At 39.7% G+C, this 13,540-nt stretch overlaps 1 protein-coding gene across 4 annotated transcripts in view; it reads right to left on the reverse strand.

Moving 5' to 3' along the window:
- rab11fip4b (RAB11 family interacting protein 4 (class II) b) overlaps positions 1–13,540 on the reverse strand; it is a 167,671-nt gene that overhangs the window by 67,479 nt on the left and 86,652 nt on the right. For all 4 annotated transcript variants that reach the window (XM_084318655.1, XM_084318654.1, XM_084318653.1 and 1 more), the window contains exon 2: positions 9,268–9,527. In XM_084318655.1, coding sequence (XP_084174781.1) covers positions 9,268–9,527 — 260 coding nt within the window. The remainder of the gene's footprint in view (positions 1–9,267; positions 9,528–13,540) is intronic.

The raw sequence follows: 13,540 nt of genomic DNA on the forward strand, positions 1-13,540 counted from the left end.
GGCTGTGTTGAACCTAGCAATTATATTATTGCTCCAAACGCCGTGAACATTATCATTGACACACCTATGCAGGGCTTGACATTAACTTTTTGGCTCACTAGCCACTGTGGCTAGTGGTTTTCCAAAGTCACTAGCCACTCAGAATTTTCACTAGCCCTGGGCAGGTGGGCAGGTGTCAACGTCAAGCCCTGGTCCCGGGGCTCAATACAGACACGTCGATATGGATCTTTGCCATAACTCAATAATCAACATGATTTGGACATGCATTAGTAATTAATTTGAAATTTATTGGAAGGATAAACCCCTTGAGATATGCTATCTCGTTTTCGAGGGGGTCCTGTAATATACAAACCGGAAATGGATCGCATCGATCAACATCCCATAATTGGGATCCGTTTGCTCCACTCTCATCGCCCAACGCTACGAGGAGACTGGGGTGAGTTTCAGCGTTTTTCTTTACCATTTTCTATACAAACTGCTCTGATCAATATATCACCCATACTACATAAATCATTTAACGTCGGTCATTGAATTATAAACGACCCCCCCCCCCCCCCCATGTTCACCCGCAGATGACCAGTCATGACGTTTAGGACCATGTACAGTTGACATTTTTAATATAGCGTTGATCGGTATCAAACTGCATTTGATCATCTAATATATGCATTTATACCTATATCTCACGTTCTATGAAATACTGCAGAAAACGATAAAAACATATTTATACTCTAGACGGTATTTTAGTATGAATGTGTGAATGAAAAAGTAAAACGTTCCTACATCCTGAACGATAGATAATTGATGTTGAATGGGCCATAGTAATGTCAATTTAGCAATACAATTTAAAAGGTTATAGCCCTGCAAAGAAGGTGAACATCTCCATAGACAAATAGCGGTGGCAGAGGATGATTTAGGATGATCAAAGTGGTGGCAGAGAATGGGTTAAACTGTTTTATGTTTCTATGTTTGAGACAAATAAAAAATCAAATCAAATCAAAGGTATGTTAACATTCTAATGGTTGCAATAACAACAAAAATGACTTTCCCCATTACAAACATTCCCAAATCCCAAGTAAAAAGGTTTAAGGTTTTCCTTTGTAATCCACATTGGTTTAGCCATAGATTCTTTATATTCCATGTGGGCTTTCTGTGTCTTACATCTCGTCTTTCATTTACAGTGCATGCATGCCTCCTATGACATACTGTACCTTACAGAAATTCACCATTTAACCCCATTCTTATGATGCATTGACTTGTTATTACCATAGAACACATACAAGAACCCTGCTGGGATATATATATCATCAGTTTCTAATAAAAGCGTATGGGTTAGCCCCATTCATCTGTTTCATAAAAGCTTTATATATGGGTTAGCCCGATTCATCTGTTTCATAAAAGCTTCATATATGGGTTAGCCCGATTCCTCGGTTTCATAAAAGCTTTATATATGGGTTATCCCGATTCATCCGTTTCATAAAAGCTTTATATATGGGTTAGCCCCATTCATCTGTTTCATAAAAGCTTTATATATGAGTTAGCCCGATTCATCTGTTTCATAAAAGCTTTATATATGGGTTAGCCGATTTGGGCTTTTGCTCTCACTTGGAAGCAAAAGCCCTGGCGTCACCCTGGAGTATTTCACCATTTCCTCTCTTCTAAATTGTCCTGATTGCTCTAATTAACGCCTGCTGTGTGTAGTTTACTCTCCTTCATAATGTTCCTCTGGTATGCTATTCGTTGTCAGTTCTTCTCTGATCACAGATGTGAGTACTCTTTAGCATTTGCATTTGTTATCGCTCACGTCGGGAGCATAATTGTGATACCAAGGTTGGTGTCGTGCTTTGTCCATTTAGTATTCATTTATTCATTAAAGTATTTATCGTGTGGATGTTTGCCCTGCAAACATTTCTCAGCTCGAGTTAGAACTGCTTCCCTGTTTTTGGAGACTAACTTCCCTTTTCTTTCCCTGTTTCAAAGTATTTGTTTTGTCGTGTTATGCTTCATGTTCACAATAAAGAAACCGTTTAATTGTGAAAGAACAACCATCGCATTCCGCCTCCTCTGTTCAACTCTGCAATTGGGTCAAACACAGCTACCCCATCGTAACAGTATATGGGTTAGCCCCATTCATCCGTTTAAAACTTTCATTTGGTCCAATTTAATTCTTGGGCTTTACTTTCCACAATCTCTCTTCCAGTCGGATAAATTATACATCAAAGGCAGTGGGGAAGGGAAATATAGAAACATGCTGGTAGAAAGAAGCCCCACACACACACACAAATATATACCTAGGTAAATGGAATAATGCTCCACTTCTACAACTCCATTTGCATATTCTTGGTATCTAGGGACATCTATGGACCTCAGGGAATGTATTCACAGTGTCAGAAATATGGTGTCTATTACTAGGCTTGCTTAAATTGTGATGAAACAAAGGAGAATATGAATTATGATTTTTTTTTGCATATTTGACAGTGAATAACACCATGCTAATAATGACCAAACATTAAGAACTGCCACTGATCTTGTTCAGTACCTTCTTCAGATCATGTGTATAAAAAGTCTAAGGAAATTAATAATGGGAAGATGATTAAACAGAAGGTTCTGTAGATACAGTACTGAATTCTCCCATCGAGACCAATGCAATTTGAAATATTATTATAGAATAGGAGGCTTATAAATTACCTTATTATAGCCAATTTGCACACATATATATATATACACATATATTATCTTTCAAATGCCCAAGTTCAATTTGGATTTAGTATCACCAGGCGTGCATAAGAACAGATAATGAAATCTACTGTAATCTACTGTACTTTTTATTTTCCCCACAGTGCAACCGTTTTGAAACTAATTTCAGATCTAATTGTTCCTACATGTTAACAATAGGGAAGAAAAACTTGAAAGCCTTTCAATATTTGTCAAAAACGTTACCTTTTGTGGCTTATTATCCCAAATATTAACAGTTATTGAAATAATTCATACAGAACACTGAACCTTGAACCCCATAAAATCTTCCAGTAAGTGTAGTTTTAAAAACGTTCAACGCAGAACGATATCTGTGGAACTCTGCTACAAAATGGCCACAAAAAGTCTACAATTCCCATGGTTAGAAATTTCCAAAATGGTCGCCCTCTTGGAATAGACTTCACCAAATCGAAAAGTTAAATCTATCTAATGACACTTTTAACCTATTGCTAAACTAACGTATTGATGATAATATACATTCTACATGCTGTTGTGACATGTTAGTGATGTTAATACTTGAATACGTTTGAAATTACAATCGCAACTTTTATACAACACAATATTGATTTATGACCAGATGTAATTTCGGGACCGGTACCGGTCCCGTCGGGTGGAAGAGGTTAAAGGGGGTTTTGTAGATACAGTACTGAATTTTGCCATCCGGACACATGCAATTTGAAATATGAATATAGCATAATGGAATATCAGGCCTACAAATGACCTTATTATGGCCAAGTCACATCTATGGATCGGGCCAAGTCTCCCCTTTCCAATGGCAGAGTTCATGAATGTGAATGAAATCTACCTTAAGTACAGTTACTTTTTTATAATGTAAATATATCCGCCATCAGATTGCAACGCTATCTTTTGCTAGACGTTCACAGAAAGGTAAAGAAACTAAACGTGCCACGTATTTTATGGCAATGACGTTCAGGTTTGTTCGACCCATGAGATTATAATCCCGAAAATAACAACAACAAAAAAAGCTTCACGCTGGAAGTCCATTGAAAGCCCTGGGTCTTCCCGTTCATAGGACTACACACACTTATGACAACTTGCTTTACTTCCGCCAAAACCTCCGCTTTCCAATGCAATGCGTGGAGATTTTTATAAGCTAATATTTCACTAATAACACTTAAACTATTGGTAAACAAACGTAGTGCTGAGAATATACACTTTTTTGATCCACCTTTTCTCCTCTTTTTCAATTTTTCTCCCATCCCAATTCCAATCTGCCAATTCTTCCCTCCCCTGTCTTGAACGTTGCTCGCATATGCCCCCCACTGGCTGGTTGTAGGGAGGATAGAAGCTTTGCATCACGTGTCCCCTCCGGTACACGAGGAGGCAGCCTGTCACATCTTTTCACCTGCCAGCGCGGACTCTCATTGGCGAGATGTAACGTGTGGGAGGCTCACACTACCCCCGTCATTTCCTGTCTCTGCTGTGCAGGCGTCCCCAACAGACCTGTAGGAGTCGCTGTCCACAACGTCCAGATTACCACCCATCGACTTCCACCCGCTACCTCTGCCAATTGAGATAGTATGACGACTGGCCCAAGCCGGATGCAACGCAGACAGCCAGAGTTGAACCCGGTGTCTCTTGCGTTGGTGACGAGCGCAATGTCCGCTGCGCCACCCAGCCGCCCGAGAGAATATACACTTTGACTGCCGTTTCGATAGGATTAGGGTCTTTACTCTTGGCAATTCTTTTTTATACACTTTTTCTCCTTATTTTTCTATTTTTCTCTCATCCCAATTTCGTAATTCCAATTCTTCCCTCCCCTGTCTTGAATGTTGCTAGACTATGCCTCCCACTGGCCGGCTGTAGTGAGGATAGAAGCCTTATCACGTGTCCCCTCCGGTACACGAGGAGGCAGCCTGTCGCATCTTTTCACCAGACAGCTCGAACTCTGTGGCGAGGAGTAACGCGTGGGAGGCTCACGCTGCCCCGATACTTCCCGTTTCTGCTGTACAGGCGACCCAACCGACCTGTAGGAGTTGCTGTCCACAACGTCCAATCCCCACCCACCGGCTTTCCCACCCTCTCACACTGCCAATTGTGTTAGTATGACGACCGGCCAAGCCGGTAGCAATGCCAAGAGCTGGGCTCGATACCAGTATCTCCTGCGTTAGTGGTTAGTTGGCTACATTTGAAAAAGAAACGCAACATTAATTAATATGTTCTGTATTCATCTATTTATGGCGTGATATCAATCTTGTACCGGTACCGGACCGCTCTGGCTTAACACTATCAGTGCCGGCCTTGTTATCCTTTTTAACCCCTTGAATGCCATCATCCACTTCAATGTTAGCGTTAAAAACGCATAATCTATGTTTTAAATTATGGCTATGCCTATGTGTCTAATCTGCCCGTCACTTATCAATGACTTGTTTGCAGTCTAAACGGATTTTTTTTTTTATTTATCGGTTCATATCCTTTTTATAGCATTTCAAAAAGCTATCGTTCTCTCGAAAGTTTTCAGAAAATTTAAAGATTCCCCCATAAACGGCATTTATTGGAATATTCTCGAATACACTAGACACGTTGTCATTTGTCGGCCTATTTATGAATCGTTTTCAAATAAACGCTAGATTATCGATAGTATATGTGTACTTATGCACGCTATAGAAGCGGGCTGAGAAATCTATTCTCTCATTTCCTCAACATCACACACACACACACACACACGGCACATGCTGATATCTCAGTGAATACAGCTCTGATTATCCTAAAACTGGTAACACGACTCCTTACCTTAGATCAGATGTTCTCCAAAAAGATTATTCCAATTCCTGATCGCCATTCCAAATATCGATCGCGTTTATTGATTGATTATTGGCTGCTGTAAATATATATTCCACGCTGCTTTCCAACTCGCAATCACTTCCATGTTCATCAGACGGCTTGCCAGCACAGTGGAGCCAGTAGGCTCCCCCCACAGGGATCCAGCAGTATAATCGAATTACCTGCAGTTACACAGGGATAGACGATAGGGGGCGGTATTTTCCCATCTGAGCTCCTAGAGGGTCTGCTGTACCAACGGGAGACTCGGTTGATGAAATATGAATTCAGATCGCTAATAAAAAAATCAAACAACAATTCACGTCGTCGGCACTCAAGGGGGGGCATGATAAGACGACAATACACGTCGTCGGCACTCAAAGTGTTAAGGGGTTAAGATAAGTTATTTATATTTTTAACGTGTAACCTCTTCCACCCGACGGTACCGGTCCCAAAATGACATCACGTCATAAATTAATCTGTCTAGACAGTATGACATAATGTTGCATTTTCCCCCCCAAATGTATCCAAGAGTAAACATCCTAACCATGTCACAACAGCAGTCAGTGTATATTTTCAGCAATATGTTTGTTTACCAATAGGTTAAAGTGTTATTAGTCAGATTTTAGTTTTTGAAATGTGATAATATTTTCACGGAGATCGGCCATTTTGAATCACCGAATGATGATGATTTGTAGTCATATGAGCACAGGGCATCCAGATCTCTCAATGAGCATTGACATTTTGAAAAACTACAGTACCCAGGGAATTCTAGCGTCCTTCAAGCAAATTACTTGTGTATGAATATTTTTTATTTCTCTTATTTCTCAGGATACTATATCACAAAACTGAACGTTATTGGCATAGATTGGAGCGCAGTTAGTGTGTCTACCTTCTGTGAACATTTAGCAACCATCTGTGTTGAAATCCGAATAAAAAGAATAAAGAATAAAAAGCTGACTATAGGCTACATACAGTAGATTTGATTCTTCATTCTCGATGCACGCCTGGTGATACTAAATCCAAATTGAACTCTGCCATTTGAAAGAGGAGATTTGGCCCGATCCATAGATGTGCGAGTTGGCTATAATAAGGCCTAACAAAATGAATAGTTGGTTTCAGGTTGCCGACCGACCCTGCCGATTTAGGTGCGACCCAATATATTTTACGAGTTTTTAAAAAAAATTATAAAAATTATTTAAAAAAAAAAAAAAAAAAAAAATTTTTTTTTTTTTTTTTTTAAGAATAACGTTTCATAGAAATCTTAGTCAAACATTTAGTATTATGGATATTAAACATGCTGGCAGAGTACATGCATCCATGTTGTTGTGAACATTTTAATTAAATAAAGAAATTCCCTATCCATAGTCGCCGTGGGAAAGAATAAAATAAAAAAATAAAATAAAATAAATTCCCTACCTACCCATGGCCAAACTGACAACCAACCTGAAACCAACTATTAATTTTGTTAGGCCTAAGGTAATTTATAGGCCTTATAATATTTCAAATTGCATGGGTCCGGATGGCAGAATTCAGTACTGTATCTACAAAACCTTCTGTTTAATCATCTTCTCGATGTTTTGTACACGTGATCTCAAGAAGGTACTGAACAAAATACCAAAAAATACCACAGAAAATGTGTTTTACACAGGTTTTTCGAATGGTACATGTATGTATATCCAAAATGGCCATTGGCACCAATGCATTGGCACGATGCCGGAGATGTCGAGCGAGTCTTCTTCTTTCGCCAGAGAAGAAAACATATATCCTCGGAAATATCCCTCATGTAAGATATTGTCATTTCCAGAATTTCATTGGCTACAAAAACTATTTTCTGTTTTTGAACAAATAATTATAATATAGTCATTATGAGGCTATGTAGGTTCTGCTGGGTTTTATTAATCTGAAACTGTTCAACTGCAGCACCACACAGTATCATGAAAGTTTGTGGGTTATTTTTGCCTGTGTATTGGTAAGGCCTGCCAGGCAGTATGTTGGCAACTAGCGAGACTCTTTGAATCCGTTTCTTTGAATCTCTTTGATCTGCTTTGGGCCAATTTTATGTAAAGCTTCTTCACATGTACTGTAAATGCAGCTGTCGCCTATAGAGGGCACATGTTTATTTTTATATTTCATTTTATTTCATGTGACGGATCACTTCCTGTCTCACGCTCTGACTTGCCGTAGTTTGATCAGATCAGGCAGAGCGTGCCAAGACGTGTAGAAGAAGACAGCGCAGCAGATTTGTGCACTTTATTTTGCCAAAGCTAAAAGACTAAATACTAGAGATTTGAAGATAAACCCCCTCCCATTGAGCTGCAAGCAGGCCAAAGTGTTCTACGGTGGTGATTAGGGATGGGTACCTTTCACATTTGAACCGATACCGGTACCGGTACCTGTGAATCGATACCGGTACCCAACGGTACCTTTTTTCGGTACTTTAGTCTCAAGAAATTTAATTTACCTACCTCAGTCGTAAAAAAAAATCCAAACTTCAAATAACTACAATTTCGACAGTTTTCGGCTTGTCATTGCTCCGACTGCTTTGTTGTTGAATCAAGTCAAATCCTAGGTAAGCATATATTGTGCGTGTGAACGTTGACATGAAAAAAAAAGGAAAAAAAAAAAAAAAAAAAAAAGAGTAAAAGTAAACGAACAATTTATAAAAAATATTTTTTTTTATTTTTTTTTTTATTTTTTTTTGGTTTCTCACTTGATTCGATACTCGGTAGTACCGACGTGTTTCGGTTCGGTACCTCAAAAGTACCGAATTCGGTACCCATCCCTAGTGGTGATGAACGTGATGCTACAGTCACATGATGCTAGCTAGCTCCGCTAGCCTCATTCAAGAATTTGCATCAATAAAACAAGCCATCTGTAATTAAAGAACTCTGAGTCCTCGTCATGCATCCATGGGCGGCACATGTACCATTATTATTCTGCTGTAGCTGTGTGAATCTGAAAAGTATGATTGACAGATCTTCCTTATGATATATTTGCAAAAAGGGTGCGATTGGTTTGTTTATGGATTTGTCAGAACTACTTGAGTGCACCGTCTCTACTGCTTTGAGAGCCAGTTTGAGAAGCATCATTTGAATGTGAGCTGGATTAGAGACTATCAAACAGAATGACACAGAAACACATTAGTCTCTAGGGGTTTAAGCCCCTACAGAGTACGACAAAATAACTGGGTAAGGAGAGAGTGAGTCAGAGATGGACAGGAAGAGAGGACAGGGGAGACATTGACAATGAAAGAGAATTGGAGATAAAGGAAAGATGAATAGACAATCACAGAGAGAGGTGAGAGAGAAAGTGAGAGAACAAGAGAGAGAGAGATATAGAGACAGAGGGATGCATCGTTGTGTGTTGAAACTTTAACGATAACCGATTTTATGTTATGGCACATAACTGATATTTACTGATATCAATATTTATTTGATCTGTAAATGGTGCATTTAAATCTGTATATATAAAAAAAAATATTCTACAGTAATCTAATTCTGTATACTGAAAGTCATAAGACAAAAAAGAAAAAGAAACTTGCACAGCAAGACAGATCATCTGCCTAGTTCAACTCATCTGCCAATATACTGTGTATCCTTAAGACGGAGAGAGAGAGACAGCAAGAGAAAAAGGGAGAGAGAGAGAGACAGAGACAGACAGAGACAGAGAGAGCAAGAGAGAGAAAGAGAGAGTCCAAAGGACAGAGAAAGAGAGAGAAAGAGACACACTTACTTGTCTCCAGGGAGAAAGAGTTCCCCAAGCACCTCCTCCTTGTCTCCTGGTCTGGTCCCCCCATCAGAGGTGTCTGACCCCTGGGTGCTCTCAACAGCACTGTCCCTGTCCGACTCCTTCTCCCTGCCCTCCACTGCCACCTCCTGTATCATCTCGCCCTCTTCCTCCTCCTCTCCAGGAAACAGCTGGCTCTCAGGGATGGGGTCGGGGTCGGCCAGCGTGCACATGATGGCTGGACAGGCCCGCGCCCCCTCGCCGCACTGCAGAGGAGAGAGAAAATAGGATGAGTATACCTGGTTCACGCAAGTACATTTTCACCCACCCACCCATCATCTCTTGTCATCATCTCCCAAAGACTACAGTGGTCCTCATTCTCGAACGGACTTACGAGAAAGTTACAAACATATTTCTTCGTAACTCCACTTACGAACTTCTTAGGCCGATTTAGGCATGCTCGAATGGTTTATTGTCAGGGAGTTGTTCGTAGCTAAGAACAGGATTTCCGAACACGGAAAAGCAGTTGTAGACAGTGTGCGCCCGTGTTCTCAGGCTTCATTTGGGAGAAATCATTGGTGATTGCATTCACATCGAATCTACAGCCATGCTCGGAATTAAATAATTATAATAATAAATAAGACTATATTTGTATCATTAACAATTACGTTTTACATTTATAGTCATGACTCAACGAGGCATTGTGATGTCCATTGTGACGAAAATAAATAAAAGCACTACACAAACACAAAAGATTTCAGTGAATAAATAAATAAATTACAACTAAACTCAATTGCGCGGATATAGCTATAGTGGAATAGAATGGACACATGGACTACATTCTGCTCTCAGCAAATCCCATTCCTTTCATGTAGGCTACTGTATATAAAATGGATGTTTTAACCTCTTAAAGGCCCACTTGCATGTTGTATTTTTGTTCAATAAACAATGTGGACTAGGGACTAGGCCAACGGTGACTTTCATGAAGAGGGACATTTCTTTTTTCGAAATCGACCCAGTTTTAGCGCTTTTAACATTTTGTCCGCCCAACCACAACCACATGCATATTTTAATCCATGTTTCATAGCGTGCGTGTGTCATCTTAATGATGATGTCACACAAGGTATCAGGGCAGCGAGGGGCGCTGAGAATCATAGGCAGGTAGTGGCGGAAGCAAAGAGCCTTCTTGCTACTACTAGCTGAGGATCTAGTATCTGTTTCACCTAACACTATTGCTCCGTGATCATAGCCATTTATCTCTAAAGCTAACCACTATTTGTAAAAGCCACAACCACATTACCATATTTGTAAATACTAATGTAAATCATTGTGTCGTTGTACATAGTGTATATAACGTTAGTAGCTAAGTTAGCTTGCTAGCCGGCATTCTCGAAACTCCTAACTCCTGTATACCTTTGTCCTCACAAACAAAAGTATTCTGCCAGGGAACTTATGGACATGACACAGTAGTAGTAGTTATAAGGTGTTTGAGCTTGTAACGTTAGTTAGCTATCGTGGTAGCGCGTTTCGTGACTGTGATGCACCGAGTGCATCAGTCACGAAAGGGGGTACTATCGTATCAACATGCCGTGACGTGTAGCTTGCTAGCCAGCATGATGCGTGCAGTGCTTTGTCCCACAGGTCCGAGAAGAGGACCTGCACATTTTACTCGTTCCCGAAACTCTTCTACATGCCCCGATTTAAAATGGTTTACGACAGTAGACATAATGGTAACGTTAACGTTAGCTAGCTAGCTTGGTACTATGACCCGTGACGGGGATAAGGCATAAGGCGACAGCCAATAGCGCTGCTGTACTGAACAACAGGCTGCCTAGTGGTAAATGTAGTTCTTTTTTTACGACATTAAAAACCGTATAACTACCTTTGTTTCAACCAAAAATGCAGTAGTAGAGGTCCATCAAAGTCTCTCCGACGATTAAACCCATTTTCGTCTTGTAAGGCGTCCATTTGGATCAAGGAAATGGCTTTCTGCACTCGTCAAACTCCATTGTAGTAGATGAGAAGTAGGGGAAAGTTACCTTCAGTGACGTCACGGCACTGATAGCGTCTGATAAGCTTTTTGATTGGCTCCATACATGTTATTCGTGCGTGGACATTTTGAACCCTTTCTGAGTGGAATTTCCGGCGTCAAATGGAAAAAAATAAATAATGAAATTAGATACCAATGATGTAAACTACCCATAATTGAAGAGTAGGGTTTAACCTGCAAGTGGCACTTTAACTCATTGGGGGCCAACAGCAGAGGGCGCTGATGGCCCTTCAGCGCCAGTGCTTTATCCAATGTAGGATAGGACTTACTTGCGAGTGCTTAAAATATATTAAATATAATAGCAATAGATCTAAATAACACGTTGATTGTCAGTTAGTTGCTTCCAGTGATGAATATGAATATATTTCTTAGGGCTGTCTTAAATACTTTGAAGCTTCGTTCGATGGGCATGGGATTCGAATATGGAAAAAAATGCGATTATTATAAAGAAATATATATATATATATATATATATATATATATATATATATGATTTTTATTTTTTTTTGCAAAATCAACTCTGCCTCTCTTTGATGGCGGTGAAAGAAACATCGGATTAACCCAAGATTCGTAACATAAAGTCCTTACCTCACATCTGATGTAGTGCAAAAAGATTAATCCAATTCCTGATCGCCATTCCAAATATTGATCGCGTTTATTGATCCAACGTTTTATGTCCAAAACACATAATCCCCAGTCCATCTGTTATAACGATACTGCATGTAAAAACCCAAGTAAAACCTGGACCGGATTTCTTAGATCGATGCACAGCCCCAGCCAGAGGGATTCCAATGATGTGCAATACCATCCAGGAGACGTTAGGCGGCGGTATTTGCCCTTTGCGAGCTCAGACCCATTCCCAATGATAACGTCAGGCTGGATGGATGAAAAATGAATGGATATAGCTAATAAAAGAAATATCGATTAAAACCAGAGATATCTCGGGTCTTGACGCCCAGTGCATGGCGAGTTAACCATAGATATCTCGGTGTTGGCCTGGAATGTGTTACCTGTGGCAGACGGCAGATTAATAAAACCCAGCAGAACCTACATGGCCTCATAATGACTATATTATATATAATTATTTGTTCAAAGACTGAAGAAAAAGAAGGTGCCCAGAGATGGTGTAGTGGTTTAACCTCTTAACGTTCCGACAGCCTGCCTACGCACTTCACAGCACATTTTCCCTCATCTTTCACCGTCACGCTGTGTTATTGTCTATCAACCAACACATCAGTTGAAAGCAAAAATTATTGACACCCTACTTGGCCTATTAAGTGCTTCCAATTTTGGGTTATAAGACCAAACAGCCAACGAGCGGCAGTTTCGAAAAAGTTACTACCTCCCGGTGAAAGGACCTCTGACGGTGAAAATGATTGACTGTTTTTGTAGCCAATGAAATTATGGAAATGACGATATCTTACATGAGGGATATTTCCGAGGATATAAGAAAAATGTCTCTGACAAAAGCTCCAGACTCTCTCGACATCTCGTGTCGTGCCAATGGCAAATGGCCATTTTGGATAAACATACCGATACATACCATTTCAAAAACATGTGTAAAACACAAATTTTCTGTGGTATTCTTATCAACTTTGGACCTGTACTAGATAAGACTTCAGGCTATGGACCTGTTGTGTTTTCCAGCTCACACCTCTCAGCTGGAACTCTTTTGCAGGCATCCGTTTGCAAAATAATTCAGACGCAAGTAAAACATTTTTAAATAATAATAAAAAAATCTTGTTTCCTTTCAAAAGAGGCCAGACTTGTGCATCTGCTACAAATGGTTCCAGAATAGTGACCAATTTACTTTCAGAATGCAATAGACGTTTTATGCAACATTTTCCCAACTGTTAATAAGTTTTAGTATTAATATTCCATATAGCATCTTGGTCTCTATTGTTATTATTTATTGTTGGTTTTTAGTGATGCACCGATGTGAAAATCGTGGCCGATACCGATAACCGATATTAATATTGCTGTTCTGGCCGATACGGATATTTACCGATGTCGATATCTCTGTATAGAAAACACTTTTTTATGATAATCAAATAAAGAGCTATTTTCCAAAATGCTTTTATTTTTTTTTATTTTTTTTACTTTTGTAACTATTAAGGTCAAAACTTACCATATCGGCCGATATTATATCGGCGGCCGATATATCGTGCATCACTATTGGTTTTATTTATTTACATCGTAAGAGCCAGTTGAGAAACATTCCACTGCTCA

Source organism: Notolepis coatsorum (assembly GCF_963971535.1).
Source record: "Notolepis coatsorum genome assembly, chromosome: 7".
Taxonomy (NCBI): Eukaryota; Metazoa; Chordata; class Actinopteri; order Aulopiformes; family Paralepididae; genus Notolepis; species Notolepis coatsorum.